The sequence below is a fragment of the Tachyglossus aculeatus genome, chromosome 18 (assembly GCF_015852505.1).
Source record: "Tachyglossus aculeatus isolate mTacAcu1 chromosome 18, mTacAcu1.pri, whole genome shotgun sequence".
Classification (NCBI taxonomy): domain Eukaryota; kingdom Metazoa; phylum Chordata; class Mammalia; order Monotremata; family Tachyglossidae; genus Tachyglossus; species Tachyglossus aculeatus.
The window spans coordinates 31,874,286-31,901,733 of NC_052083.1; the positions used below are offsets into that span (position 1 = coordinate 31,874,286).

The 27,448-nt window shown below is 44.7% G+C and overlaps 1 protein-coding gene across 3 annotated transcripts; it reads left to right on the top strand.

The window, feature by feature from the left end:
• The first annotated feature begins 1,896 nt into the window (after positions 1-1,896).
• U2AF1 (U2 small nuclear RNA auxiliary factor 1) lies at positions 1,897-25,919 on the top strand. 3 transcript variants are annotated; one of them, XM_038760204.1, is made up of 8 exons: positions 1,897-1,964; positions 11,712-11,799; positions 15,629-15,695; positions 19,201-19,250; positions 19,499-19,597; positions 21,183-21,316; positions 21,526-21,618; positions 23,503-25,919. In XM_038760204.1, the coding sequence occupies exons 1-8, from the start codon at positions 1,921-1,923 to the stop codon at positions 23,672-23,674; spliced, it is 747 nt and encodes a 248-aa protein (XP_038616132.1). In that variant the 5' UTR covers positions 1,897-1,920; the 3' UTR covers positions 23,675-25,919. The 3 variants fall into 3 exon arrangements, with proteins under 3 accessions (XP_038616132.1, XP_038616133.1, XP_038616134.1); XM_038760205.1 differs by lacking the exon at positions 15,629-15,695 and adding an exon at positions 14,749-14,815 and having other exon boundaries at positions 1,899-1,964; XM_038760206.1 differs by lacking the exons at positions 1,897-1,964; positions 11,712-11,799 and adding an exon at positions 14,743-14,815.
• Positions 25,920-27,448: the final 1,529 nt, after the last annotated feature.

Consider the following 27,448-nt stretch of genomic DNA (forward strand, 5'->3'; position numbering starts at 1 on the left):
AGTAAGCCCTCAATAAATACTATTGAATGAGCACTCCGCGCACAGTAAGCGCTCAATAAATAGGACTGAATGAATGAGCACTCCGCACACAGTAAGTGCTCAATAAATACGACTGAGTGAATGAGCGCTCCGCGCACAGTAAGCGCTCAATAAATACGACTGAATGAATGAGTACTCTGCACACAGTAAGCGCTCAATAAATACGACTGAATGAATGAGTGCTCTGCGCACAGTAAGCGCTCAATAAATACGATTGAATGAATGAGCGCTCTGAGCACAGTAAGCGCTCAATAAATACGCTGAATGAATGAGCGCTCTGAGCACAGTAAGCGCTCAATAAATACGATTGAATGAATGAGCGCTCTGAGCACAGTAAGCGCTCAATAAATACGATTGAATGAATGAGTGCTGTAAGCGCTCAATAAATACGATTGAATGAATGAGCACTCTTTGCACAGTAAGCGCTCAATAAATATTGAATGAATGAGTGCTCTGCACACAGTAAGCGCTCAATAAATACGATTGAATGAATGAGCGCTCTGAGCACAGTAAGCGCTCAATAAATACGATTGAATGAATGAGCGCTCTGAGCACAGTAAGCGCTCAATAAATACGATTGAATGAATGAGTGCTGTAAGCGCTCAATAAATACAATTGAATGAATGAGCACTCTTTGCACAGTAAGCGCTCAATAAATATTGAATGAATGAGTGCTCTGCACACAGTAAGCGCTCAATAAATACGATTGAATGAATGAGCGCTCTGAGCACAGTAAGCGCTCAATAAATACGACTGAATGAATGAGCGCTCTGAGCACAGTAAGCGCTCAATAAATACGATTGAATGAATGAGTGCTGTAAGCGCTCAATAAATACAATTGAATGAATGAGCACTCTTTGCACAGTAAGCACTCAATAAATATTGAATGAATGAGTGCTCTGCACACAGTAAGCGCTCAATAAATGCGATTGAATGAATGAGCGCTCTGAGCACAGTAAGCGCTCAATAAATACGCTGAATGAATGAGCGCTCTGAGCACAGTAAGCGCTCAATAAATACAACTGAATGAATGAGCGCTCTGAGCACAGTAAGCGCTCAATAAATACGACTGAATGAATGAGTGCTGTAAGTGCTCAATAAATACGATTGAATGAATGAGCACTGCGCACAGTAAGTGCTCAATAAATACGATGGAATGAATGAGTGCTCCGTGCACAGTAAGTGCTCAATAAATACGATGGAGTGAATGAGTGGTCCGCGCACAGTAAGCGTTCAGTAAATAGGACTGAATGAATGGGCGCTCCGCGCACAGTAAGCGCTCAATAAATGCGACTTTATTACTCTGTTTATTTATTTATTTTACTTGTACATATCTATCCTATTTATTTTATTTTGTCAGTATGTTTGGTTTTGTTCTCTGTCTCCCCCTTTTCGACTGTGAGCCCACTGTTGGGTAGGGACTGTCTCTCTATGTTGCCAATTTGGACTTCCCAAGCGCTTAGTCCAGTGCTCTGCACACAGTAAGCGCTCAATAAATACAATTGATTGATTGATCAAAACGCAGGAGCACTCTTGCAGCGCTAGTCCAGTGCTCTGCACATAGTAAGCGCTCAATAAATACGACTGATGATGACTGAATGAATGAGTACTCTGCACACAGTAAGCGCTCAATAAATACGACTGAATGAATGAATGAATGAATGGTACAAAGGCCTGGGGCCTTCGTTTCCGGAAGGGCGGCGCGCATGCGCCCGCGCGCGCGCGCGGCCGCTTGAATGAAGCGGGGGGGGCGCCGGCCGCTCTGATTGGCCGGGCGGGCCGGTGACGTCACGCGGGGCGAGCGCGCCGTCGCGTCCGAGTGACGTGTGGCGGCGGGCGTCCGGCTGTGGCGGAGGCGGCTGTGGCGGCGGCGGGTGGGAAATGGCGGAGTATTTGGCCTCCATCTTCGGCACGGAGAAAGACAAGTAAGTTAGAGGCGCCGGGGCTCGGAGAGGGAGGGAGGGAGGGCGGGAGGGCGGCAGGACCGGGAGGCGGTCATGGCGGCCGCCTTCGCGCCTTTCCCCGACCCCTTCCCCCCCCCCCCCGCCCCGCCGCCTCATCTCGGCGCGCGCGCGCCTCCCCCTGGTCTCTGCGCGCGCGCGCACGCGCAGCCGCCGCGGGCCGTTGGAGGAGGAGGAAGAAGAAGAAGAAGGCCGCGGGCCGCATGGCGGGGCCGCGCGCACGAGGCCTGACGCCCCACCGCCCTGTCTTCCATTCATTCATTCATTCATTCATTCATTCGTTCAGGCCTATTCCTTGAGCGCTCTCCGTGTGCAGGGCGCTGTGCTAGGCGCTTGGGAACGAGCGCGCAGGCTTTGCTGGGCAATCAAATCCGCCAATCAACCCCCCTTTCCTCCCCCAAAGAGCCCTTTCATCATCATCATCATCATCAATCGTATTTATTGAGCGCTTACTGTGTGCAGAGCACTGTACTAAGCGCTTGGGAAGTACAAGTTGGCAACATCTAGAGACGGTCCCTACCCAACCGTGGGCTCACAGTCGAAAAGTCTTTCATTCATTCGGTCGTATTTCTTGAGCGCTCACTATGTACAGAGCGCTGTACTAAGCGTTTGGTGGGGAATCAAAACCGCCAATCCACCCCCCCACACACACACACACACACGAGTTCATTCGGTCGTATTTCTTGAGCGCTCACTATGTGCAGAGCGCTGTATTAGGCGCTTGGGAACGAGCTCGCACTCCTTGCTGGGGAATCAAATCCGCCAATCAGACCCCCCCCCCCCCCACCAGTTCATTCGGTCGTATTTCTTGAGCGCTCACTATGTGCAGAGCGCTGTACTAAGCGCTTGGTGGGGAGTCAAAACCGCCAATCAACCCCCCCCACACACACACACACGAGTTCATTCGTATTTCTTGAGCGCTCAGTATGTGCAGAGCGCTGTACTAAGCGGTTGGTGGGGAATCAAATCCGCCAATCAACCCCCCCCCCCCCCCACACACACACGAGTTCATTCATTCGGTCGTATTTCTTGAGCGCTCCCTATGTGCAGAGCGCTGTACTAAGCGCTTGGTGGGGAGTCAAATCCGCCCATCAAACCCCCCCCCCCACACGATTTCATTCATTTGGTCGTATTTCTTGAGCGCTCACTATGTGCAGAGCGCTGTACTAAGCGCTGGGGAATCGAATCCGCCAACCCCCCCCCCCCCCCCCCCACGAGTTCTTTCATTCGGTCGTATTTCTTGAGCGCTCACTATGTGCAGAGCGCTGTACTAGGCGCTTGGGAACGAGCGCGCAGTCTTTGCTGGGGAAACAAATCCTCCAATCAAACCTTCCCCCCCCGCACCCCCGCACGAACTCATTCATTCGGTCGTATTTCTTGAGCGCTCACTATGTGCAGAGCGCTGTATTAAGCGCTTGGGAAGGAGCTCCCAGTCTTTGCTGGGGAATCAAATCCGCCAATCAACCCCCCCCCCCCCCACGTTTTCATTCATTCGGTCGTATTTCTTGAGCGCTCAGTATGTGCGGAGCGCTGTACTAAGCGCTTGGTGGGGAATCAAAACCGTCAATCAACTCCCCCCCCACACACGAGTTCATTCATTCGTATTTCTTGAGCGCTCACTATGTGCAGAGCGCTGTACTAAGCGGTTGGTGGGGAATCAAATCCGCCAATCAACACACACACACACGAGTTCATTCATTCGGCCGTATTTCTTGAGCGCTCACTATGTACAGAGCGCTGTACTAAGCGCTTGGTGGGGAATCAAAACCGCCAATCAACCCCACACACACACACACGAGTTCATTCGGTCGTATTTCTTGAGCGCTCACTATGTGCAGAGCGCTGTATTGAGCGCTTGGGAACGAGCTCGCAGTCCTTGCTGGGGAATCAAATCCGCCATTCAAACCCCCCACCACTTCATTCGGTCGTATTTCTTGAGCGCTCACTATGTGCAGAGCGCTGTACTAAGCGCTTGGTGGGGAATCAAAACCGCCAATCAACACCCCCCCCCCCACACACACACGAGTTCATTCGTATTTCTTGAGCGCTCACTATGTGCAGAGCGCTGTACTAAGCGCTTGGTGGGGAGTCAAAACCGCCAATCAACCCCCCCCACACACACACACGAGTTCATTCATTCGTATCTCTTGAGCGCTCACTATGTGCAGAGCGCTGTACTAAGCGCTTGGTGGGGAGTCAAAACCGCCAATCAACCCCCCCACACACACACACACGAGTTCATTCATTCGTATCTCTTGAGCGCTCACTATGTGCAGAGCGCTGTACTAAGCGGTTTGCGGGGAATCAAATCCGCCAATCTACCCTCCCATACACACAAACACACGAGTTCATTCATTCGGTCTTATTTCTTGAGCGCTCAGTATGTGCAGAGCGCTGCACTAAGCGCTTGGTGGGGAGTCAAATCCGCCCATCAAACCTCCCCCCCACGACTTCATTCAAATGGTCGTATTTCTTGAGCGCTCACTATGTGCAGAGCTCTGTATTAAGCGCTTGGGAAGGGGCTCGCAGTCTTTGCTGGGGAATCAAATCTGCCAATCAAACCCACCCCCACACACGAGTTCATTCATTCATTCATTCGTATTTCTTGAGCGCTCACTATGTGTAGAGCGCTGTACTAAGCGGTTGGTGGGGAATCAAAACCTCCAATCAACACCCCCCCACACGAGTTCATTCATTCGTATTTCTTGAGCGCGCACTATGTGCAGAGCGCTGTACTATGCGCTTGGTGGGGAATCAAAACCGCCAATCAACCCTCCCCCCCGCCCCCCCCCCCCATGAGTTCAATCATTCGGTCGTATTTCTTGAGCGCTCACTATGTGCAGGGCACTGTATTAGGCGTTTGGAAACGAGCTCGCAGTCTTTGCTGGGGAGTCAAATCCGCCAATCAAACCTCCCCCTCCCGCGAGTTCATTCATTCGGTCGTATTTCTTGAGCGCTCACTATGTGCAGAGCGCTGTACTAAGCGCTTGGTGGGGAATCAAAACCGCCAATCAACCCTCCCCCCCGCCCTCCCCCATGAGTTCATTCATTCGGTCGTATTTCTTGAGCGCCCACTATGTGCAGGGCACTGTACTAGGCGTTTGGAAACGAGCTCGCAGTCTTTGCTGGGGAATCAAATCCGCCAATCAAACCTCCCCCTCCCGCGAGTTCATTCATTCGGTCGTATTTGTTGAGCGCTCAGTATGTGCAAGGCACTGTATTAAGCGCTTGGTGGGGAATTAAATTCTCCAGTCAACCCCCTCCACACACACGAGTTCATTAATTCGGTCGTATTTCTTGAGCGCTCACTATGTGCAGAGTGCTGTACTAAGCGCTTGGTGGGGAATCAAAACCGCCAATCAACCCCCCAGACAAACACACACGAGTTCATTCATTCGTATTTCTTGAGCGCTCACTATGTGCAGAGCGCTGTACTAAGCGCTTGGTGGGGAATCAAAACCGCCAATCAGCCACACATACGAGTTCATTCATTAGTATTTCTTGAGCGCTCACTATGTGCAGAGCGCTGTACTAAGCGGTTGGTGGGGAATCAAATCCGCCAATCAACCCTCCCACACACACGAGTTCATTCATTTGGTCGTATTTCTTGAGCGCCCACTATGTGCAGAGCGCTGTACTAAGCGCTTGGGAACGAGCGCGCAGTCTTTGTTGGGGAATCAAATCCACCAATCAATCCCCCCGCCCCCGCCCCCGACACACGAGTTCATTCGGTCGTATTTCTTGAGCGCTCACTATGTGCAGAGCGCTGTAGTAAGCGCTTGGGAACGAGCTCGCAGTCTTTGTTGGGGAATCAAATCCTCCAATCAATCAACCCCCCTTTCCTCCCTCAAAGAGCCCTTTCATTCGTTCCGCCCTATTTCTTGAGCGCTCACTATGTACAGAGCACTGTACTAGGCGCTTGGGAACGAGCGCGCAGTCTTTGCTGGGCAATCAAATCCGCCAATCAAACCTCCCCCCCGCCCCCCCCCACACGAACTCTTTCATTCGGTCGTATTTCTTGAGCGCTCACTATGTGCAGAGCGCTGTAGTAAGCGCTTGGTGGGGAATCAAAACCGCCAATCAACCCCCCCACACACACACACACACGAGTTCATTCATTCGGTCGTATTTCTTGAGCGCTCACTATGTACAGAGCGCTGTACTAAGCGCTTGGTCGGGAATCAAAACCGCCAATCAACCCCCCCCCCCCCCAGTTCATTCGGTCGTATTTCTTGAGCGCTCACTATGTGCAGAGCGCTGTACTAAGCGCTTGGGAACGAGCTCGCAGTCTGGGGAATCAAATCCGCCCATCAACCCCCCCCCCCCCCCCATACACACACGAGTTCATTCATTCGGTTGTATTTCTTGAGCGCTCACTATGTGCAGAGCGCTGTATTTAGCGCGTGGGAACGAGCTCGCAGTCTTTGCTGGGGAATCAAATCCGCCAATCACCCCCCCCCCCCCCCCCACGAACTCATTCATTCGGTCGTATTTCTTGAGTGCTCACTGTGCAGAGCGCTGTACTAAGCGCTTGGGAACGAGGTCGCAGTCTTTGCTGGGGAATCAAATCCCCCCCAAGCTCATTCAGTTGTATTTCTTGAGCGCTCACTATGTGCAGAGCACTGTACTAAGCGCTTGGGAACGAGCTCGCAGTCTTTGCTGGGGAATCAAATCTGCCAATCAAACCTCCCCCTCCCGCGAGTTCATTCATTCGGTCGTATTTCTTGAGCGCTCACTATGTGCAGAGCGCTGTAGTAAGCGCTTAGGAACGAGCTCGCAGTCTTTGCTGGGGAATCAAATCCGCTAATCAAACCCCCTCCCCCCACGAGTTCATTCATTCGGTCGTATTTCCTGAGCGCTCACTATGTACAGAGCACTGTACTAAGCGCTCGGGAACGAGCTCGCAGTCTTTGCTGGGGAATCAGTTCCGCCAATCAACCCCCCCTTCCCTCCCCAAAGAGCTCATTCATGCATTCGGTCGTATTTCTTGAGCGCTCACTGTGTGCAGAGCGCTGTGTTAAGCGCTTGGAAAGTACAATACAGCAATAGAGACGAGCCCAGCCCTCAACGAACTCAGTCTTTAGTGGGGAATGAAATCCGCCAATCGACCCCACCCCCACCCCCACCCCCGTGTCCAAGAGCTCATTCATTCATTCGGTCGTATTTCTTGAGCACTCACTATGTGCTGAGCACTGTGCTAAGCGCTTGGAAAGTACAATACAGAGAGAGACGACCCCTGCCCCCAACCAACTCACAGCTTTTGCTGGGGAATCAAGTCCGCTAATCAACCCCCCAGTCTCCCCCCAAGACCTTATTCTTTCGGTCGTATTTCTTGAGCGCTCACTGTGTGCAGGGCACTGTACTAAGCGCCTGGGAAAGTACAATACAGGAAGAGAGAGACAGTTCCTGGGGAATCAAATTCTCCAATGAAACCCCCCCCCCCCCAGCTCATACATTCATTCGGTCGTATTTCTTGAGCGCTCACTGTGTGCAGAACACTGTACCAAGCCTTGGAAAGTACAGTACAGCAATAGAGACAATCCGTGCTCATAGTCTAGAAGCTGGGAAATCTCAAATCCGGCAAACAGTCTCTCCTCCTACCTTCAAAGCCCTACTTAAGGCGCACCTCCTCCAAGAAGCCTTCCCAGACTAAGCCCCCCTTTTCCTCAACTCCCCCATCTCCCCGACTCGCTCCCCGTGCTCCCCCCCACCCGCCCCACAGCACTTATGTGTATATGTATATATACACCTATAATTCTATTTATATTGATGCCTGTTTACTGGTTTTGATGCCCACCCCTCTAGACTGCAAGCCCGGTGTGGGCGGGGATTGACTCTTTATGGCTGTATTGTACTTTCCAAGCGCTTAGTACAGTGCTCTGCACACAGGAAGCGCTCAGTAAATACAATTGAATTAATTGCTCTAGCCGGGTCTCCAGGACTGGCTGCAAATGTGCCCCATCGAGAGCCGGATGGGGCACTTCCCCAAATCGGCGAGGCGAGGTTGGGTTGGCCAGATTAAGGGGTGACCCCAGACAAGGAAGTGTGCCCCATTATTGCCCAGGCACGATGCACACATATGGCATTTTTGCCAGCGTACCCCCCGCGTTTGTCATGAGAGTGGCTAGTCCTCAACCTACAACTTAAATTTTGCTCAGCCGCCATGGTGGCCTGTATTTTATTTAAGTGAAATTGGAAGACGAGGAAATTGTGGGGGCTCGGAGGACGTTACTTATAAATTGCATTTATAACTTTTATAACCACATTTATAACAGTGGTCCGGAGGCGGGCATTGCTACCCTTCCGCTGGCCACGGAAGTGAAACCCGCTGATGTGGCGGGGACTGAAAGGGCCGATATGTGAGACCCACGGGCTCACTGTGCACACCGAGCCCGCCTTCCGAAATTACTGGTTGAAAGGTGGATTTGAGAGTTTGTGCCTGAGCTAAAAAGCGTGTAGAGTTTTGTAAAAAGTCGGCTTAATGGGGAAGGCGGGGAATGCATGCAGGTTTTTAGAGTTGTGCTGAATGGGCTTACGTGTACATAGTGTTTTTTTGCTTAAGGGGCTGCCTAGATATTAGGATAGTGTTATCTCCTCAGCAAAATACCTGTTTAGGGCATTTAACCCCCTTTCACGCTTCTCCGTGGTTAATTCATACAGGTTTAGCAGATGGGGCATGTTTCTTTATATGTCCTTGTTCTTTACTCCTAAACCCATATATAAACCTGCCTCGGTTTTCCTTCATACCAATCATTTTATGCTGCCCTCAAGCACACACTCCTGTGTGTAATTATTTATCTTGATTTTGCTTTGTAGTGAAGACTTTGAATGTGAGCACCTCAACTCAGATCATTGGAGTTTGGCAGGATTTTCTCCCTGTGTGGTGAGATGCGTAGTGCTAGCTCCCAAAGTAGACACTATTAAACAAAAAGAAGTATAATTAAAAGCAAAAGTTCCTGCCTCGTCTCCCTCAGAACTATTTTCTGGTCATCTTTTGGTAATTGTAGTAGTATGGTAATTCCCTGACTAAGGTTTCATTTCTCTTACATACCTTCCCTTCTGCGCCTCTACACATGGAGTGGAAACCCAACCCCCCACCCCCAACGAACATACCACCACCAAACATTTGCTAATTGATGTTCTTTCTAGACTGTGAACTCCTTGAGGGCAGGGATCGTGCCTACCAGCTCTATTGTATTGTGCTCCATCGTGTGCTTAGTACACTGCCCTGCCCACAGTAAGTACTCAAATGCCACTGACTGACCAAAGAATGGATTTGAGTTGTTAGGAATTGCTTTCCACTCCCGTAGTAGTGCACTGCACACTGTAGTTGTTCAGTACCTAGAATAATTATAAAGTACCTAGAATAATTTAGCATTCTTAGAATGACATGTTCAGTATGTGGTTTGATAATGTTTCCTGAAGTCACTATCTGGTTGGGAATGCAGAAGGAGAAACAGATAAAAAGTTATTTTTCAATCAACAGAAAAAATTTTTGTGCAATTTTTGAATTTCCGTGGGGTAGCAGGAAATGTCCTGACTAATTGGATCTCTCCTCTTGGGAGCAAATTTCCTCTTTCAGTTTTTTTTTTCCCCAATTTGCTCTGCCCAGTGCTGAAATTTTTAATTATCCTTGTATTCTGTGATGTGCTGATCAGTAAGATTCAGGCAGAGATTTCCTTCCCATTTTAGGTATTTCACCTGTCTAGTACAGGTGGTTTGTTGGTATGTTTGGTTCTGTTCTCTGTCTGCCCCTTTTAGACTGTGAGCCCACTGTTGGGTAGGGACTGTCAATTTGTGTTGCCAATTTGTACTTCCCAAGCGCTTAGTACAGTACTCTGCACATAGTAAGCGCTCAATAAATACGATTGATTGATTGATAGTACAGACACAGCACTAGAAAGTAAGGAAACTGGAAATCCAACCTTCTCCATAGGCATTGGAGTGCCTCTGCTATGTCATACTTCTCTTGTTTGACTCAGTTACTTAATGACTGCTCTTGGGTTCCAGGTTTTGATGGGCAAGCATGCTATTGGCTGCTTTCAGAGCTGTAATTTGACAGGCAAACTGGGCACTGCAAATTTGAATCTTAATATTTCAGAATTGCATTTCCATGATGTGTAAAGCTTTGCTGTTTGTCCATGTCACCATTAAAACCTCTCTTGTAGGTCGAGGTATGTAACGTATGTAGGTTAAACCAGAACTCATGCACCCATGAAGCAAATTGTGCTTAAGTTCCTTTCTGTTAATGGTTATATACCTCACGCTTTGAAAAGTTAAACTTTGAGGGGGTTTTCTGTGTGTGATCATTGGTATGAGTGCACTGTGACCTATAGAACTGGTTACAAAATAGTAAAAATATGAAATTCTGCTCCCTTCCCCAACCCCTGTTTATTGCACATTTGTAAAAATGGTCACAACGTGGGAATATAAAGTATACCTTTTTGTAGTAGTCTTGCATTCTCACTTGCTTTTTCATTAACAGAATTAAATGTTTTAATATCGTTGATAAGGAGCATCTGAAGGACATTTTCCCACAAAAGTTGGGGGAAGAATTCAAACCAAACTTGTAATTTTAGGGCATGTCCGTCTGTATATGACACTGACCTGGAGAATTAGATCTCCTCTCAGGGTTTTTGGGGTAGTATTAAGCTCTGGAAAAGAGTAGGCAGTTAGGAATTGCAGGGTCCCTGTACCTCAGGGTGGGGCTCACAATCTACAAGAGGTGGGATGTTTCCCCCAGGGGTTTATTGGAAATGATTTGGTTAGGAAATGCCACAGATCACAAAACATTCTTTCCAAGACTGCCTCATTGAGTAGTGTTTGGAGTGACCAGCATTTGTGTTTAGGGACAGAGTTCTGACAATAGCTTTAGGGAAACGATTGTTTTTAACAATGAGAATTGAGTCACCAGGAGGCCATTTGAAAACCTGATCTTAACACTATTGACATAATGAGCAAGATGTGCTCTTCAGCCCCTGGTGTAGGAAAGAATTGTTCAGGGGCAGGCAGGGTGTCTGTCAGAGCCCCAGCTCATCCTGGCCCTGGCCAAATGTCACCTTGGAGGGAATACCTATATTACAATTACAGGTGAGTAGACAGGTTGCTCATTTCTCTAAGGACACCCAATTTCAGTGGTTTAATTTGTGAGATTCACACAGTTTGAACTCAGTACTTTAGGAAGGAGGTGGATGAATTGGTGAAAAACAATGGGAACAGAATTAGGTTGCAGAGAAGGGCTGCCAGCTATGCCTCACACACCAAATTTGGTTCATGCTTCATCTCTTACCAGAATTGGAATAAAACAGTAGGGCAACTGGATTTTAGAGGAAAATGTAAGAAGGTGCCTGGGACTTACAGAGTAAGAAGTTGGGCACAGGCAAATTTCAGGCTACCATTGGCATCAAGCTTTACTGGATTTTCTGTGGTGTGTGTTTTGGGCAGGGCACTGTGAGAGAACTAGAACATTCTTCCAACGTCACAGTTGAGCATCATCCCCATATATACACTAAGTTGGAAGAAGCAATTCTGTGTATGTGCAGCATTGGCAAAAGCACACATACTGTATTTTCCTTTACTTGCGATGCATCTTCTGGAGCGTGACTCTTGTGTGGTAGGAGAGCATGAAGATGATAGCAGGATGGACTTCATAATTATGTCCCTTTGTGCTTTGTATTAGGGAAAATGATCACCTCTTGTTTTCTCTTACAGGGTCAACTGTTCGTTTTATTTCAAAATTGGAGCATGTCGTCATGGAGACAGATGCTCTCGGTTGCACAACAAACCAACCTTTAGCCAGGTTTGTGTTTTTGCTTTATTTGATTGTATTTTTTTTTTTACTTTTCCATGTGGTTCTCAAAGCCTCACGTGGCTCCCCAGATATTCAGGCAGTTAATTCTCACCTCTCTCCCCCTGGACCCTAACCCCTCCCCTCCCTTTTTTCTTTTTTTGGTAAGGGCCACTCCCGTTCACATAGTGGTAGTTTGCAAAATGTGTTGTTGTTTAGGTGTAGCTGAGGTTGGGCCCAGCCAGAACCTGCTTCTAGGGGAGCAGGTCAGCTCCCACAGTGGGATTCGGGGGCATTTGAGCTGCAACCCCAGGTTGGGGTTAGCAGACACTGCCTCTGTGTTCTGTTCATCCTGTAGGGGAGGATTTGGGCACTGCCTGCTCTAGTTCTTGTAGCAGGGTTCCCTTGGCTGGCATTCTAATTAAACCTTGGGCAAAATAACAACTGAAGCAGGTCAGTTATTAGCCTCCAAATACTAATGATAGGGCCCCCCCTAAAAACTTAAATGCTTTCCAGCTGCAAACAGCTCGTTCAGTGGCCTGTGTTAGTGTGTGGAAAAGACATCCCTTGAAAACAGGCCACAAATCAATGCTCATTTCAGTCAAGGAATTAGGGGCGACAGGTCAAGTCTCCCACAACTCTGCCCACACCTTCTGTTCTAGAAGTCGAAGGCATTCCTAGCTCTGGGGAAGCCAGGGAATTGGCCACTTCAGGCCGTGGCTAAAAGAAATGAGATCAGTCCATAAGGCTGTTATTTTAAGCCATGGCCCAGGCAACATAATAGCAACAAATCCACTAAGACCATGACTTAAGATAGAAGCAACAGGGGCTGTAGCATGCCAAAGGAGAGGTCTGAGGTGCTTATTTCCCCAGCCTGGAAGGGTTTTTGGGCCATGTCCTAGAGCGACTAATAGAAAGACTGCTCTCTTGGTAGCACTGGGCTCACAGCTCACGTTGACCACTAGTGTGCTAGAAAATCTGACAGATGACAAGATGAGAGAAGGAAGCTGTTCGCCCGTTTCTACCCTTAAATCCAGAAAGGGGAGGAAGATGGCCTTTTGATTTTATTTTTTTTTCCCCACCTTCCCCTGGAAGGCATAGTGGTGGCATATAGCTGCTTCTAACCAGGGTCATTTACCCTGTTGTAAAGTGGTCCTGAACTTTGAGTCTGTCTCTGGGGCCTGAGGGGTAGCCCTCAGCCTCCAGGGTAGGGGATAAATTTGAGCTCCTTTGGAGACAGACCACCATCTGACCCCATTTTAGGATTACTGTGTCTCTGACCATCCTCAGACCATTCTTGGAGGGGTTTGAGGAGTTTTGCATGTGTGTTTAGTAGGGAGAGAGTGGACCTGGACGGCTCCCCCCCGCCCCCCCCCCCCAAAAAAAAATATTTAGCCCATGGCACTATAGCAGTGACAAGGATAAACATAAATTTATCATGCTTCTAATCCTGCAGGGTGCCTTTGCAGTGAACTGGTCCTTGATATGAGACAGTCAGAATGTGCTAGTAGTGATTTTTGAGGGTCACACTTTCTCCTTTCTGAGAATGTAGGTGGTAGCCCACACTTGGTTTTCTTTCAGAAGCATGTATTTGGCGTGTACAAGTGTGAATCCCCCTGAATTGTTTGCGTGATGATAATTGAAATGTACCTCTACAAGACATGTTCATAAGTTTTTTCATGCGTGCATATTGGCATATTACACATCTTGATTTGCTGCCATCACCCCCAACCCCTGGGTCTGAAGCGAATCTTAGCAATTCTGGAATGCCTTCCTCCTGTTACGAGTAAAGCTTGTTTATGACCAAGTGAACATCTGTATCCTGGCTTGCCAAAAGCTAGAATAGACTGATCCCATGAATGACAGCTGGGGATTTCTCTGGTCTCATTTTAAGTGGTCACTACTAGCTCAGAGGGAGTGGGACATGATAGTACCTGATTTGAGGGAACTTGCCCAGATGGAATGTCACTTCTTCCCTTCCACTGCCTATCCATGGAGACCAGAAAGGGGTGGAACTCCAGAGGGTTGGGCAGGGTTGGGATGGATTGATATTAATATTGGCCCAGTCTAAAAACCCCCAAAATCTTCATTTTTCCTGTCTGTCCATGGGGCTAGAAATGGAACTGGCCGGTTTTCTAAAATTACCCCAAAATTTGCTCTGCCCCTATCTTGAAGTTGTCCTTTAAAAACTTGAAACCTTGGAAATGAAATGCCAGGGCCAGTTAATAAAGTAATTCATTTTGAGTTCCTCGTATATAATCCATTGCAATTTTTTGAACCGCTTACAGTGAAATGGACATTGAAATTTCTTGTAATATACTAGTTTACTAACTTACACATGGTTTGTTTTTTCAGACAACTTGATTTTAAGAAGAACGGTACAAATGTAAGGTTTCAAGCCTGCCTGATCCAGTTAAAAGCAGAAGGGCTAAAAGGATATTGTCCTTAAGCGAAGGATCGGAAAACATGCAAACATTTTAAACTGTGGTATTATGCAAACAGAGAAAACAATATGAAGTCCCCAACTGATGTTTGTAAAATCTCCTTGGCGTGCCAAACTTCTAAGAGACAAGGGAATTTAAAAATTCACCAACTTCTCATGAGATGCACCTTCTAAAAATGCAACTCTTCTAAAAATTATTACAGTAAAGAGGTAGATTAGTAGCTGTGAAAGGAAATGTTAGTTGACTTCTAATACTCCTCCTACGTTCAGCTTCCAATTTTTAAAGTAGAGCATCACTGATTAGATTGAGTCCTTCCCCGCTATTGCTAACTTCCTTTAAGTCAGCGGTCAAACTCTGTTTTCATAATATGATGGTTTTGGTGTACTCTTCTATACTTAAAAAAAAAGTCTGACATGAAAAATGTTTAGCCATTTGCAAACAATTTGTCTCTTTGCAATTGTCTAATATATGCACAGCAGCCAGTAGAATTCCCCTTTTTATTTTTTTTTCCCCGCAGACCATCTTGATTCAAAACATCTATCGTAATCCCCAAAACAGTGCACAGACGGCTGACGGCTCACACTGTAAGTCCCACAGTTGGAGAAATTTTTTTAAAGAATGGTGTTAAAGAGCCCACTCCTAATTCTGAGACAAATAACGTTGGCTTCTGAGCTGCTGACATAAAGCTGTTGCAAACAGGACAAGGTGATGGAACTCCCTGCGCACAGGGCAAGAACTTGATAAATGGACACGTTCATGGTGCCAAAACATCACTTGACAGCCCAACTTCACTGGGCCTCTGATTTGACATTTTGCTGAACGAGATGTGGCCCTGGCAAGGAGCTTACTTTACATCCTAGTTAGTCATAGAGCTTTACATTTATCAATTTCTTCCTTTAAATATAAAATCCTAGGCATATTTAGGACTCAGTAAGGTAAGTTACCCAATATATGTGAATCTTATTTCACCCCCCCCCCTTTTTTTTTCCGTAGGAAAGAGATTTCGTGATACGTGATTATTGTATTAATGCTATCATCATAAGCACCTGTACTTTGGATTTACAGGCTAATTGGACTAAAGTCTATGGTTAAAAACTATCTGGGAGGAATAGAAGAGTAACATATTCTCTACCTCCGTAATAATACAAATCATATCTCTAGGGAAAAAAAACTTTCACTAAACAAGGTTGCAATATTGGCGTATCATGAGATCTCTGCTGCTTTGAAGTGTTAGGTTGGTTCAGGAAGGTCATCGGTTGAGTGAAAGCACCGTTTCTGGAGAAAAATAACTTCCTCTCTTTCAGCACTGAGGCTCTGCTACAGTGATCACCAGAGGACACCGGTTAAGTGTTAACTTTATTTTCCATAATATAAAGTTGTTGCGTTTTGTATTTCAGACCATTGCCCTCTTGAACATTTACCGTAACCCTCAAAACTCTTCCCAGTCTGCTGACGGTTTGCGCTGTAAGTTCATACCAAGTTCCTTCACTGGTTCCCTGGGCTTGATTGTCAGAGCTCAGTGTCAACTTAATTTGGTCTACCATTTTAGTGATAAAGGGCCACATTTCATTAAATGTGTTGGACTTTTGTTCTTAATTGACCTCAGGAAAATGGCTGTTTTATATTTGGGTTCCTACCCAGGTGAGAAAAGGCATTCAAACTTGTGTCCTTCTTGAAGGCGGCTTCCTTCTCTAGCTTCTGTCATCTCGAGGAAAAAAAAGTCATGTGTATTAAATACTGTGTATTCTACCCTTCTCTCTGAAGAGCAGGGGTGGTTGGAAGTTGACCTCACTCCTGAGTGCTCTCTCCTTTTGATACGTGAGATGTTTTGGATTGCTTACAAAAGCTTTGCCTTAAGATGGGACCGGACCTTTGGATCATAGCCAGAGTTGCTCCGAGACCTCAAAGCCTTGAGCTTGTCTCTTCCCCGGACGTCATGAGTCACAGAGGGCAGGGCCCGTCACAAATAGATAAAGAGGCAAATGTAGCTGGTCGGCCGGCCATTTGACCCTACACATCCCACTCAGTCCAGACCTGAGTTCTTTGGGTTTCAGCCCAGATGCCAGTGTGAATAACTTGAGGTGTGTGGCCCCGGGGCTCCAGATTTGGATCTCCCGAAGTACTTTGGAAATGGGCGGGCTTTTCATCTGGAAGAAAACTCTCTATTTAGAAAACTTCAGGTAAGGTGTACAATGGCAAATGTTAGCGTGTTCAGGGTTTCGGTGGGTTCAGTGCACCGCAGGCCTTATTTGAGGACAGAGAGGGCACCGTGAACCCTCCCCCCTACAAAGAGATCGACAGGCAGCATCCCTCAGAAATAGAAAATGACCCATGTTCATTAGTTTTAAATATAAAATTTGTGGTCAGTCCATTAGTGGTATTTGCTGAGTGCTTGCTGTGTGCAGAGCACTGGATTAAGGGCGTGGGAGAGTACAGTACAACAGAGTTGGTAGACACGTTCCCTGCCCACAAGGAGCTAGAGTCTTGAGGGGAAGGCAGACATTCAGATAAATTGTGGATATGTACCTAAGTGCTGTGGGGCTAAGGCTGGAGTGAGTGAAGAGTACAAAGTGGTCCCCTATTGACTAGAGAGGAGGTTCTTCCAATAAACTTCTGGCTTTTTGAATCCGCTCTTCTATATTTGAGTGAAATATCTCTTTTTAGATCTTCCAGCTTGCCAGAACCTAAATGTCTGGCCATGTTTGAGGAAAGGTGAATGGCCATTTCATTCGCATGCTTAGCTGTTTTACTCTCCGCTAAAGAAGATGAGTGATGGACTAGTTGCTCCATCACGGTTCCTCTGAATGGTGTGTTATTTCATTGACAAAATTTAATCCTGATAGTTATGCTCCACTTAGGGTAGGTTTCTTCCCCCCGCCCACGATTATGAACATTTTTTTAGAAGTTTGAGCTCTGTTAAGAACAGGGTCATATAGATCACATTGACAAATTAAATTGCCAAGAACCTGCTCGTTTTAGCTACCGTGCTCCCCCTCCTTCCCCCTAACAGTTGGCTAGTGGCCGTATTTTAAATTGCTTGTGCCTTCTCTTTTCCTCCCTTTTCTCCTGGCAGAAGGAGAACATAATCTGTTCTGCGTGGGCCATATTTGGGATTAAACAAATGGAAAAAGTTGAGAGCCAGCACACCCAAATCCTCTACAGCAGGGTTAGCATTTTAAAGCAGGCGCAAGCCCTTTAAGTGTCTGTGTGGTGCGTGTGCCACCTTGTATAGTATAATGTTGCCAGTTTGAATATATTTACTTAATTCCTCGCCTCTTCACCCGTAGTGAGGGACCCAGCGGAAGTTGCAAGGGGGGAGTTGGGGGTGTTAGTGGAGTGGAGGAGAACCTGTCCTTGCCAGCCCTTATATCGAAGTGTTTAGCATTCTGATGGACAGCGTCCATGTGGAGATCTTTTTGCCATTTTTCCCAGAAAACAGTGTGGGGGATAGAAGTGGGGTAATATAGTGGTTTTATTTGGAGCTACTGCTGTATAACGCTGCTACCAGGAAATCTACAGTACGAGCCATACCTGACTTGATGCTTTAGTTGACATTTGGCTTTAAAATGAGCCACTTTTTTTTTTTTAAAGGTGTGCTTATTACCTGGGAGTCCAGGGGGATGGGAAAGCATTTAGAATCCAGAGGCCACGTTCCACCAAATAGACTAATGAAGTCACTAAGTTAGAGAGAGAGTTGGTATTCCTCAGGAAGCCGGGCTGTGCGGGCCTGATTTTAGGACTGATGCCCTTTCAGCCGTAGAGGAGAAACGTTTCTACCTGGATCGTGACACGGGTGATTCTGGGGTGCTGGATTCAGAGCAACAGATGGAATTGTGGAGATGAGAGGGAAAAGACAAAATTTATTCATTCAGTCATGCTTACTGAGCGCTTACTGTGTGCAGAGCACTGTACCATGCGCTTGGGAGAGTATAAAATAATAGTGAACAAAAACAACATGAAAGCCACAAGTGGGCCCTGCTGGCTCTTGAGTTCTTTGGTGTGACCTTTGCTCCTAGGGACCGGAGGGTGAGAACTAAGGTGAGGGTTGGGGAGAGTGAAATAGACTATTCTAGCGTTGATATTAGTCTCCTCTCCTCCCATCCAACCACCCAGCAAATTTATTGGCCCAGCCAACTTTTGTCTTGAGTTCTGTTTACTCAAATCTTACCATAGTTTAAGGGTTCAGGTTTGTTCTCGAGAGGGAGGGAAGGAATTATAGTATTTAAATCTGGTCTACTTGATCTGGAGCCATTTAAGAGATAGACATTTTGTTTTCTGTGTTACAAAAACAAACCTGACAGGGATATGGGCTGTAAACTTTTTTTAGGTATGTTGGGGGTTTTTTGGTTTGCTTTTTTAGTGAGAGTGCTTCCTAAAGAATTGTAGCTTTTATTCAGAAAGCACGCAGTGCCATGAGTGTACAATACTTAGTAAGCGATCAAAGTCTGTTGACTATGATGTGTTGGTTTTAGTCACATAACAGAATGTTGTGGCGTTCTTATGAGAATGGGGCTTTTAAACTTTTAATGAAGAAAACACAGTAAACTATTTTTACAGTCACTTTCCTGTATTTCAGTATTGCCATTTAGCAAAAGAAAAATTCAACATGATGCCTTGCTTCTGTTCATTCCAAATCATTCCAGGAGAGAAACAAATCACCTAAAAGTTTGCCAGTTCAAACTCTTTCCTCACACTTTCTGAAATTGTGGCCCTTTTGATGCTGATTAAAACTCCTCTTAATTTGACTTTTTAAATATCTGTTGAGGATGACATTTGGAGGACTTTAAATCCCTCCACCTTTTTTTTTAAAAAAAGTAAACAATAATGTTACATGCTATACTGCATCTTCAGTGCTCCAGTAGACTGCCTCTTCTTGTTTTCTTTCACTAAATGTGTGTTGTATTTTGCTGTTTAAATTTAAACTGGTTTACTGGTGTAATCTAATCAGCAAGATTTTTATTGTTTACAGGTGCTGTGAGCGATGTTGAAATGCAAGAACACTATGATGAATTTTTTGAGGTGAGTAATAGAAAAATAGAAACTGGTGTACTCCTATGCATTTTTAAGCAAGTTTGTTTCTTTTGATGGGCGTTACTTTGGCCAGTCGAAATTTGAAATTCCATTTTCCAGCATTGTCCTCTGTATACCAAATAATGTACTCTTCTCCCTCTTGCCCCCACCCCAGAATATAAAATGGATTTTTGTGTATTTTTGGATGTACAGTTTACAGTCTTTTACTTCTGTTTTCATCTCTTCCCCTTTTCTAGGAGGTTTTTACAGAAATGGAAGAAAAGTATGGTGAAGTGGAGGAAATGAATGTCTGTGATAACCTCGGCGATCATCTAGTTGGAAATGTATATGTAAAGGTAGGCAGTTTGGAGGAGCTGGGCTTATTTTTCAAACAGATTAACCTTAGGTGAAAGCAATTAATTTGTACACTGAAGTAAAAATTTTGTTATTTTATAACCGTATTATTAGTGGCACTTCAGTTATTTAAACTGGACCCAATTAGTGAGAGCCCTTGCTGTGAGTGAACTGCATGGTCAGATTAAGCTGAAAATACTGAGAACTTTCTTGAAAAATTAACAGATTCCTCTATTGAACCATTCTTCATTTAGGGCACTGTCTCTCGTCTCTGTAACATTCTGGTTTGGCAGCACCTGCAAAAGTTTACCTTTCACACTCCACCCCCTTCCCATTGGGAGCACTTTGGAATAGAGAAGTTAAGAGACTAGTTAAACAACTGTTTGTTTTCTGCATGGCAGTAGAGAGTAGCAGTTTTTAGTGCCCATTTGGTTGTTCCACTGTACTAGGCACTTGAGAAGTTCAGAATAACGAAGTAACTGGATCCCTGCTCACTAGTTTACACAAACACAAAAAATTTAGATTCCGATAATGTAGATCTTTACTGAACAGGATGTAAAAGATAACATCTCAAAAAATGTAAAAGTCCATATGTATTCAATTATTTGGTCATATGACTAATGATTGGTGTTATCACTATGATATATTTTTTGGGCAGTTTTTTTTTTTTTATGATTTGGGAAAGCCTGAGTTCCCTTTGAATTATTCAGTTATCCTAAAGAAAACTGTTGTTGAGTGTTTTTACACCTAATAACATGGATAAAGTCATTGACACTTAGGTATATATTATTTTCTCCCATGTCCCCTATCTAATTTATTTTAATGCCTGTCTTCCCCTCAGAACTGTAAGCTCCTTTTGGGCAGGGATCGTGACTACCTCCTCTATTGTATTGTACTCTCCCAGACTTTTAGTACAGTATTCTGCACACAGTAGGCACACAGTAAATACCTTTGATTGACCGAATATTGAGTTGTAATGGTTCCTTCACTGACTCAGCAGTATTTCTTGTTGAGAGTAAATTCTGCTGGGATTTTTGAAGATTTTGGTTCAAAATCTAGATTTAGACACCATGCCTGCTCAAGCTAAAATACAGATCCTATTCATCTGGCATTTTTTTTGAAGGTATTTAATTTGAATTCCTCATCAAAATAATAAATCAGAGGTTGCGCGTTAACTTCAGGTGCAGAATTCTGGATGTGTTTGTCTTTGGTTTGTCTCTCCTGCTGTTCTCTGTGCTTTTTGGCCTCCCAAGTCTCACATGCAATTAAGATGAAAACTGGAATTAGGGTCAAAAGTTTTGGGGGGCCAGGGGGAGTGTTAAGCTTTTCAAAAACGGAGAGGAGAGCAACTGTCTGTTCCTTTTTCACCTTTTTCTCCATTCCCTTTATTTCTCCTCACACCACTGTGCTATGTCCATGTCTTAGAACCAAAGTGTAAGAGGGAGGTGTGGGGCCTCATTCCCCAGTGCCTTTAACTGTGTTCCATGTTCTCTAAATCTGTTTTAGTAATTATGTACTTGGAAATCATTTCCCGGTTAGGTCTGTTCTAAGTAGTGCTCCTAACTTTTTAAAAAAAATATTTTGCAGTTCCGCCGTGAAGAAGATGCAGAAAAGGCTGTGATTGACTTAAACAATCGTTGGTTTAACGGGCAGCCGATTCATGCTGAGCTTTCCCCCGTGACTGATTTCAGAGAAGCCTGTTGCCGTCAGTATGAAATGGGGTAATGAAAAGTTTTGTATTTGTTTCGAGGGTCGGGGTTGGAATAGCCATCTGGAGCATAGCTGCTAGTTAAAAGTTAATGGTCACTTTCTAGACCGTCATGGATTTTCTAGCAGTTGGGTTCAGTGATCTCTGAAAGGGAGTTGAGAGGGGACGGTATTTTGCTCCCGGGAGCACTGCATGGTGACATGGTCTACCTATAATTCACAGAGAATGTACACGAGGAGGATTCTGTAACTTTATGCATTTGAAGCCTATCTCCAGAGAACTGCGGAGGGAGTTGTACGGGCGTCGTCGTAAAAAGTGAGTGTTTTGCCAGGTACAATGATCGATGCCATGTTTAGACCTGAGAAGACGATTTGGAAGTGATGCATTTATCACTGTGGTTTCCATTATGGTTTTAAGCGTCTGATGGATTGAAAACTGGAGTAGATCAAGAGGCACAGTTTGGGACCCAAATGGGGCTCACAGTCTTTAAGTGGTCAGTAGAGCAGGCATCTCAGCCTCATTTTCCAGGTAGACTAACGGGGGTGGAGTGACTCTCCTGGCTCTTTCCAGTAAGCCACACTTTCTCCTTAAATCTTAGTTGTCAAATTGTCAAGTCTTCTAGACTGAGCCCGTTGTTGGGTAGGGATTGCCTCTATCTGTTGCCAAATTGTACTTTCCAAGGGCTTAGTACAGTGCTCTGCATACAGTAAGCACTCAGTAAATACAGTTGAATGAATGAAGTGGCCTCAGAACAAAGGAGAAGGAAACTCCTCACTTAAAGCAAGACTGGGTGTTCATGGTCCATTCTGAAAGTGATTTGATTGTGGCTCCTCAGGCCACGGAAAGGCCAGGTGTACTAAAATCCTGGAGCCACATAAAACAATCCTGAGAGGTCTGAGGTACCTAAGCAGCTGTGGCTCTCCCGAGATGCTGCTGACGTTGGCAACTTTTTTTTATCGTTAATGCTTTCCAACTATGAAAAGCATCTGGCCTGGTGTGCACATTCATTTAATATACTGAAACTAGTTCTTAATACCAGCTCATTGCCGAAATGAGAGAAATGGTGTTTTTCTCCTCTCCTCTTTTCCTTTTTCTGTAATTGTTTTAATTCTGAATATTTATTGAGAGCTATGTTGTTCATGCTTGCATACAGTGAGAAAAGTTGATTGGACCAACACTGCCCTTAGAGGAGCAGCCTGGCCTTGGGGAAAGAGCACAGGCCTGGGGATCAGGAGACCAAGGTTCTAATTTCAGCTCTGCCACTTGCCCTCTGTGTGACCTCAGACAAGTCACTTGACTCCTGTGCTTCAGTTTCCTCACCTGTAAAATGGGGAGTCAGCACTTGCTCTCCCCCCTTACTTAGGCTGTGGAAAAGGGACTGTGTCTGGTCTGAGTGTATCGTATCTACACCGGCAGTCAGTACAGTGCTTAGCACACAGGCACTTAAAAATGCCACACTTATTACCTCACAGAATTTGCCACTTAGAGAGGGGGTGGAAAACATGGAAACAACGAACAGTCTTACTTTGCAGATGGGATTTCAACAGGAGCATCATAACAAAACCCCTCCCAAGCTCAGTACCTTTTTCATTCCTTTTTCTGTCCCTAGCCTGATCTGTGATACCTCTTCTTCCCTTTTCTTTCCCTTCCCAGCTCCCTCAGCGGAATTTTTGGCCTTGTTCTCATGCCTCGTCTCCAAGACAGGAGGGAAAGAGCGAGGGGGCAACAAAGGGACACACTCCCTTGGTTCTCTCCCCTGGCATATGGGGCATGCTTCTGCCAGGCCAGTCTGAGCCTAGGGTGCCAGCAACTGCCACAAGAACCCTCTGCATCCCATATTGATGTTTTTAAAATAAATTTCCTAGTTCCCTTCTTGTAGAAAGTCCAGCAGGCAGGCATTTCACCGCATCTTTCTCTTGAGTCCCTTTCTAGAATTCAAAAAGCAGGCTCCTAAGAAATTTAAGTTCCCTCTCAATAACTCTAAAACAGCATTGTTGGATAGGAGTAGGAAATGATACTGCTCTTCATTGGCCGTGTGTTTTATCTGTCCCTTCAGTAGCCCCCATTAATTGCTATGTCAAGGTGGCCGTGCAGAGGGAACTGAGGTGGTTTATATTCGACCCAGAATTCAGGGGTTTGTCTCTGCGGCCTAGTTGGTTAAACCGAATTTCATCTTCCATTTTTTTTTTTTTTCCACAGGCATCGATCCCGGTCGCGGTCTCGTGAACGTCGGTCTCGATCCAGAGATCGTGGCCGCGGGGGCGGAGGCGGTGGAGGAGGAGGTGGCGGCGGTGGAGGAGGAGGAGGAGGAGGAGGAAGGGAACGGGATAGGAGGCGGTCGAGAGATCGGGAAAGATCTGGTCGATTCTGAGCCATGCCATTTTTACTGTATGTCTGCTAGAAGTGTTGTAGTTGATTGACCAAACAAGTTCATAATGGGAATTTTTTTTAAAAAACAAAAAAAGATGGGCTTCTGAATAAAAATTTGTAGTGTTACAGTATTCTTGGTGTAACTTGTTTCTTGTGGGAAGTCTTTTCTAATTGTCATTTCTTTACCTTGACAAATCCAAGAATTGGCGGTGGAAGGTGGAGGTGAAGGTGATCGATTCTGTTACCCATGTACCCATTTTTACCTCCCGGGTATAAAGAAAACCTTATTTCTGAACTTGATTTATAGCATCCAAAACCTCTGTCATTTAGAGAGAAGGTTAAGGGCAATTAAAGAGGGAGAAAATCCCTTAAATCTGAAATAGTCAAGCCAGTTCAAATTTTTTTGAAGTCTCCTTCCTGCTCAGCTATTAGCGTATTTAGGTTAGTTTAGGCAAACTTGGAGAGGCTGTACAAAGTCCATTTATTTACCCTGTAGAAGTGCTTAGGTATAAATGTTTTATTTGTCACCAAAAAATCTCTGCACTGTAAACCGTGGCATTTATAATCAAGCCAGCCCTTTTCGGCATAAAGTGTAAAGTCTTAAATCTTTACTCCTATTTCTATCAGTTTTACTAGGCTAGATTATGCTCATTATAAGGTGTAATGTGTAAGACAGTAACTAAAGGTCATAGCATGGCTTAGAAGGCAGAACTCTTCCGTGCAGTATTGTATGATGCCAGTGACTCGTAACGGGCCATTCAACCACTGTGCCAAAACTTACAGAAGACAATACTACTGTATGACTATGGAAGCTTTGCACTAAAATTTCTCTAGTTGCTCTTTTCTCCAGATCTGTGTCTTAAAAAGGTAGAGCAAAGAGCGATTTCCCCTCGTGGGGTATTTGCATAGTCAAGCGGAGAGGCAGGTATGTATGTTACATCTGACCTTCATGTAGAAGCAAATATGGCCATTGGTTTATATTGTAAAAAAAAATTACCTTCTTTGCAGCTGTGATGAAAAAATGTACTTTCTCCAAAAGCAAGAAGCCACCCACCAGGCCGAGAAAAGCTGTGCTCCTACGAGACTTAACAAAAAACTAAATCACCACAGCTGTAAGTGGAGCTGATCTGACAGATACATATATATATTTATATATATATAGATATATATCTATATCAGTTATCTTGACATAGCTCAAATCAAGGAGGTCTGGCCTTCCTCGTTCTACAGTCGTTTCACTGTATAGTCAATTAGACCGCCATTTACCTTTGGAAATAGTAGTGTCAGGAGTTGGGACTTTCATATTATGGAAAGGACTTAAAAAGACAAATCTTTCTTAAATCACTGAAGTAACCTTTTGGTAGTAAGAGCGAAATCTGTCAAATGACACATTTACCCCCATATCTAGTCTGTTCAGTTAGATGTGTCCATATGTTTTTTTCTGCAATTATGCTGCGATTTGTACAGTGCAGGTGATTTTTTTTTTTTCTTGAGGGGGTGGGGGAGGGGGAGGGAGGATGGATGTGTGGACATGTGTGGATGTGTGTGTGGATGTGTGAAATTTATATATAAATTAGTAGTGAACCAGGAAGTTTGGTTTTAATTGTTGTTTCCCAAATCAAAAATTAAGTGGCTACCGTATTTCCTGTATCAGAGATTTGGCCCCCCACCAAGAAAAGTCTATTAGCCAGTTAGACTGAGTCCCTGTCTAGAAGGAAGTGGTGAGTTTTTCTGTGTATTTCTTAACTTTACGTTAAACCCTAAAAAGTGAATTCCCTTTTGGATCACCCACAGTGTTTAAAGATCACCAAATGTCAACTGAAATAATTAAAGGTTAAGTTTACCAGGTAGAAGGGAATAACCCCATTCGCTCTTTTTGTTTCTCTGGGTTCTGAAGAATGAGCTGGATTGTGGAGAGGGAAAATTTTGTTCCAAAGATGACACCTACACTTCGTTGCTACTACTGTTTTGGTGTATTATTAAAACCAGTGACTAGCAGCTGAATTAAAATACTTAAGGAACTCATGGAGTTTATTGATGAAGTAGTATCTTCACTTTCGCTCCAAGTGTATTTTCTTTTTAATTAGAAATTAATCATCCCAAGTTGCATTTTTATTTGTATTAGGTTCAAATCCAATTATTTCTGTAAAATGTTGCTTGTCCATGAATATTATATGATGTATGTTAAAGACTGTAAAACCAAATGGAGAAAAGTTGTTCAAAATAAAGATTTTTTTTATAAGTAATCTGCACATTGTAAAATTAACCATCTTCTTGTTTTGCACCAACTTTTTTTTATAGGACAGCAATGTCTGCAGCTTAAGGACATTAACTTTTGATGCTGACCAAAAATGACAACCTCGTTTTGAAAATATCCATTCTTTCTACTTCCCTACCTAGTCTAAGGTATTTTTCGTACACTTTTTTGGCAAGATGGCAGAAATTTCATTTTTATGGCCCTTGAAAATTGTCACCTTTAAAATAACGAGAGTGTTTTATTCTTTGCTGCTCCAGACTCAATTGGTGTGGATTGGGCCATTGAAAGTGTGTGTGTGCGTGTGTGTGTGTGTGTAGACTATAAACTCAGTTTGGGCAAGGAATGTGTCTGTTTACTATTGCATTGTGCTCTCCCAAGCGCTTAGCACAGTGCTCCACACACAGTAAGCGCTCAGTTAATCCAATTAATGCACTTAGAAGTGGCTAGTTATCATGAGATTTGAAGAACCAATTTAAATTAAAGTGAAAATTTTTGTCTATGGTGCCAGTTCTCTTGTGTTGGCCTGGCAGGCTTCAGTTGGTATTAATGGGTTGGGAGGTTTGAGGGGAGATCATTAGGTGAAGTTGAAAAGTTCCCCAAAGAATTAAATTCTTGTAATTCTCAAGAGTCCCAGAAACTAGATAACCAGGTTTAAAATTCTTGTAATATGCCTCAGCTTGAGAGAGCATGATAGGAAATTTAGATCATTGAAAGAAATAACCTTCTTGAGGGAAAGTGTGCAATATGGCATTGAATTATTTTTTTCTGAATATGCAGTCACTTTAATTTTATAAATAAATGTCTAAAAGTTAATGTGGGGTTCAATACAAGTTATGGCACTTGTGCTAGTTGAATCATTTGTTAAAATAAATTCACCTATCCTTTCTTAATTATTACAAGAACCAGCGTGGTCTAGTAGATAGAGCACAGACCTGCGAGTCAGAAGGTTCTAATCTCAGCTCTACAACTTGTCTGCTGTGTGACCTTGGGCAAGTCACTTAACTTCTCTGTGCCTCAGTTGCCTCATCAGTAAGACTGTGAGCCTCACATGGAACAGGGACTGCATTCAACCTGATTACCTTGTGTCTGCCCCAGTGTCTGGTACATAGTAAGCACTTAACAAATGCCATTAAAGAAAATTTATACAGTGGAGTCTTAAGTTATCATTGGAATTCCCATCCTGCCAATTCGATTAACTTTCTCACTGAGGCATTATTCTGAATCTCGAGATTAAAATCTCTAGGATTTTCTTCATTTAATCCTGACATGAAGGGTAAGTGCTGTTAGGCAGATTTTTACTAGAGGTTTACTGCTCACTCACTTATTCCTTGATTGAAGCAGATGACTTTTTCGGTGATTTAGCAGAAAGGTGGATTTTGGTTCTTTTGTGGAAAACAGTCTCCCTCTTGCCTGTTGCTTTTACATGTTCAGTCCTTTCCCATGTGATCATGATCCCCCTTCAGGTGTTCCACACCTCCGCCCTTTCTGCACTTGGGGTGTTTGCGTTTGCCTCTGTGC